This window comes from Belonocnema kinseyi, chromosome 9 (genome assembly GCF_010883055.1).
Source record: "Belonocnema kinseyi isolate 2016_QV_RU_SX_M_011 chromosome 9, B_treatae_v1, whole genome shotgun sequence".
Taxonomy (NCBI): Eukaryota; Metazoa; Arthropoda; class Insecta; order Hymenoptera; family Cynipidae; genus Belonocnema; species Belonocnema kinseyi.
Window position 1 is genome coordinate 47,791,929 of NC_046665.1, and position 3,641 is coordinate 47,795,569.

The window sequence follows — 3,641 nt, forward strand, 5'->3', positions numbered from 1 at the left end:
CATTGGGAATTAACCTGTATAGCTTATGCCTTATATATTTTGGACTTTCAATATCTATTGGGACTAATGTACCCAGGACATATATATTTTAGGTCCTTGAGGTTTAGTACTTTAATTTTGGGTCTTATATCTTACGTGTTATAGTTTTGGTCATTATAGTTTCATAGCAGCGGCTTGGAAATTGCGGTCTAGAAATTGAGGTGTATTGTTGATATTTAAGACTTAAAAAAATTTAAAAACTGTTTAAGTTCATATTAAAAATCTAAGCCTGAAAAGTAAAAAAGATTGAAATTTTGCAATGTAATTAAATAAAAAATATTTCAAATTAAGTTGAAATTTATCTCATTGTGAAATATACATTAATTAATATACATTGTTCATTAATATATTATTATTTTTTCAGGGTTCCAGCTAATGGCTACTATTTTTTCGTTTTCAATTCGGAAAACGAGATCCAACCAAATTATCTAAGAATAAAGTTTGATTTACTGAAGACTGTGTACAACACTTCAAATCCAGTTCATGCTTGTGAAAACAGCACTTATGAGTGTTCATTGCCGATGAACTTTTTTAGTGACCAAAAAACTGTGTTAGAGTTACCAGTCGGAGGAAATGACTCCCAATGGAATGAAGAATTTATTGTCATTTCGACATGTGAACCTCGTACATCGGTTTATGTGTTTTGTGTAATTACAGTACCATTATTAATATTAATTTTTGCTTTCCACTAATTGAAATTCCTGAACAAAATATTAAATTAAAAAGGTTCACCTCATATTTTACAATGAGGATTATTCTTCGTGAGTCACATTCTTGATTCTGTAATAGATTTTTTACAAGTCGGAAAGTATATTCAGATTTTTAATTTTTATATTTTGAAACAGAGAAATGAGAGTTGCTTTGTGATAAGAGTAAAATTTGTTAATTAGACATTTTAATATTCATGTAATAATATTAGTATTAAAATTGAAATTAAATTATAAATAATACGCGGAGAGAAATTTCGGGAGACTAATTGATGGCACTGCTCCTCGATTTTATCACTTTTTGGCGCCTGAAATAAGTCCTAGGAAACCTTGCTTTTAAAGCATAGGTCTCGAATTTTCAAACATTAGGCTGCACTCCTTTGCTCTCGGGTCTCGAATTTTATGCTATTAGATCATAGAGTCCGCGACTTTAAAGCACGTAAAAATTTTATCTTTAAAATCACGCGCTTCCGTGAATTAATCTTTTAAATTTTCTCTCCGTGTAGAAACGATATTTTTGCGCAAAAATATTGTTGAGGCATATAGTGACGAATACAATGTTGTATTATAATGTATCCGCTGGATCTTGTGATATTTCAGATAGGGTGTATTTACTGTAAATCAGTATTTTAAATGTAAATGGTTTGAACCTGAGATTTCTCCTAAGACATTTTGTTGTTAATTTTTTATTATTTACATTTAAACGGAATTACAAAAATGCTTTATATTTTACAGTCTAAATTTGATAATCAGCCGAATTTTTTTTTTAAAAATGCAAAGTATAATACAAAATGTGTAAAAAGTCATGAAAAATGTATCTGTGAAGTAATTTTTTTACATTATGTTTTGATTAATTTTGATATATAATTCATAAAAATAATTAAACAGAGAAACATTTTTTAATTATACATTGGAATTTGGAATTAAGGCTTCCGAGTTTAAGTCTTTCTAAGAATTGCTGCCGGGGCGGTTTCGGACCGAGAGTATTGCGTGCCTCTCGGGGTAGAGAGGAGGTTGCTCAACTATGCGTTATCACCAGGAGCGTAGGGGCACACGAACAGTGCGCGTGTACTCGTCGCGTATATATTCATAATATTAGGAAATGGTTCACACGCCACTGACTGTTTACGTTTAAGCTGTCTGGATTTATGTGAAGGCCACTGTCAGCAATGCCTGCGATCCGTCATAATTCCAAGTTCCAGTGTAGCCACATTTACTAATGGCATGATATATATAAACAGTATAAAAGAAAGATTAAAAATAAAAATAATAATTTAAGGAAAAAATCGAGAATGATCTAAAACTATAGACTATAGAAGAATGCAGAATAATTGAGTAAGATTTTGTTAATAAATAATTCTTTCAATATATTTTCTCTGTTTTGATAATTATTTTAAATAAAATTTATTAAATTGTTCAAATATTCTAGATTGGTGATATATTTTGTACATAAAATTTGAAGACTGTTACTGTTTATAAAGATTGATGAGAATTTAATAACAATTACGATTTTGCAATTTTTTATTAAGTTTGAATGCAATCATTATATTAAAAATGGAGTAGTGCGTCATTAATATTAAGAAGCATCTGATTTATGTAAATATGCATATCAAATTCAATTAGATTAAATAAACTAATTTCGTTTTTTGTATTCGAGTTTATCTTTTTCAAACTTAAAAAACACTGGAAACCCCAAGCAAATTTAAAAATGACTATATTCGTTATTTGAAAGCATAAAAAAATAAAGTCTGGAAATTTGAAAGCTTTAAAAATTCTTCAATTTGGCAAGATTGTAATGTCAAGGATTGGGGGTTTGAATGTTATTTTATCAAACAATTTAGAAGCTACACATTAAAAGAGTACGGCCATATTTTAAAAGATTCAAATAAAAAGGAAATATTATACAGTAGTTGCGTTCACGGTCGGCAAAGCTCTGCTCTCAGTGTTCGTTGATAACATGGCAATGAGATCTTATCCCCCCTCTCTTTATCTGGCATTTGGCAAATTTATACATATATCGCTCGCAATCGTTGGTAATAGTGGTTCCTTATCAAATTGGAAAGGACCTCGTCATTCATGAAATGTACACAAATGCACACATATTCAGTACTACACTCATACGCTCAATTCCTTTACAAAAATTAAATTCAAATTTTTAATTTGAATATTGACTCTGGCATCCGACGCTTCAATATTGTGAAAGCGTCAATGCTTAACAAAATCTCGACTTAAAAAATTCATGGAGTTAAGCAACCCTAATTGTATCGTAAATATGGGCTTAAGGCACATTATCTGGACACGTGTCGAATTTCTCTATTGTATACGTCTAAAAGGAGATCAAAATCACCATTTTTAAAATCTACTCAAATTTGAATAAGAAACTGATTTTTTTTTTATAGATGTCAAACAAATGCATAATTTTTGCTCCATTAAAAAATCATGGAAAAAATTCAAGGAGGTTTCAAATATGGCAAATATTTCATAATAAATGCCCAATTTTAATTTTTTTTTTGTTAAAATAAGAAATAAAAGTTATGTATTAAATCATGCAATTTACTTCCTGTGATTTTTTTTATAAAACATTGGTTGTATTCATTTAGGGTGCTGATCTCTCGGTGGTTTCCCACAGGGGTTGTGATTTGCGGCTAGATTGCTCGTGACGATGAATAAAAAGTAGGAATCAGTGAGCTAAAACTACTTATACACGTGACCTTTGCTGGGAAATTCGAGTCTAACGATATATTAAATATAAAAATTGCCGAAAAGTGCGTGAAAATAATTCTTACAAGTTTTATGTTCAATAAAAGTCAGACTTGATGAAATATTGTTTTTTTTCAAAAAATAAAAATAAAAAAATCATTTCGATTGAAAAATACTCTATTCTAAAAGATAAAA

General features: G+C 29.6%; 1 protein-coding gene across 1 annotated transcript in view; it reads left to right on the plus strand.

Moving 5' to 3' along the window:
• The window catches only part of LOC117180128, a 28,152-nt gene extending 25,968 nt beyond the window's left edge, over positions 1 to 2,184 (plus strand). Inside the window, exon 7 of the mRNA XM_033372471.1 lies at positions 404 to 2,184. Within this exon, the coding sequence (XP_033228362.1) occupies positions 404 to 731 (328 nt within the window). The 3' untranslated portion in view covers positions 732 to 2,184. The remainder of the gene's footprint in view (positions 1 to 403) is intronic.
• The last annotated feature ends 1,457 nt before the right edge of the window (positions 2,185 to 3,641 follow it).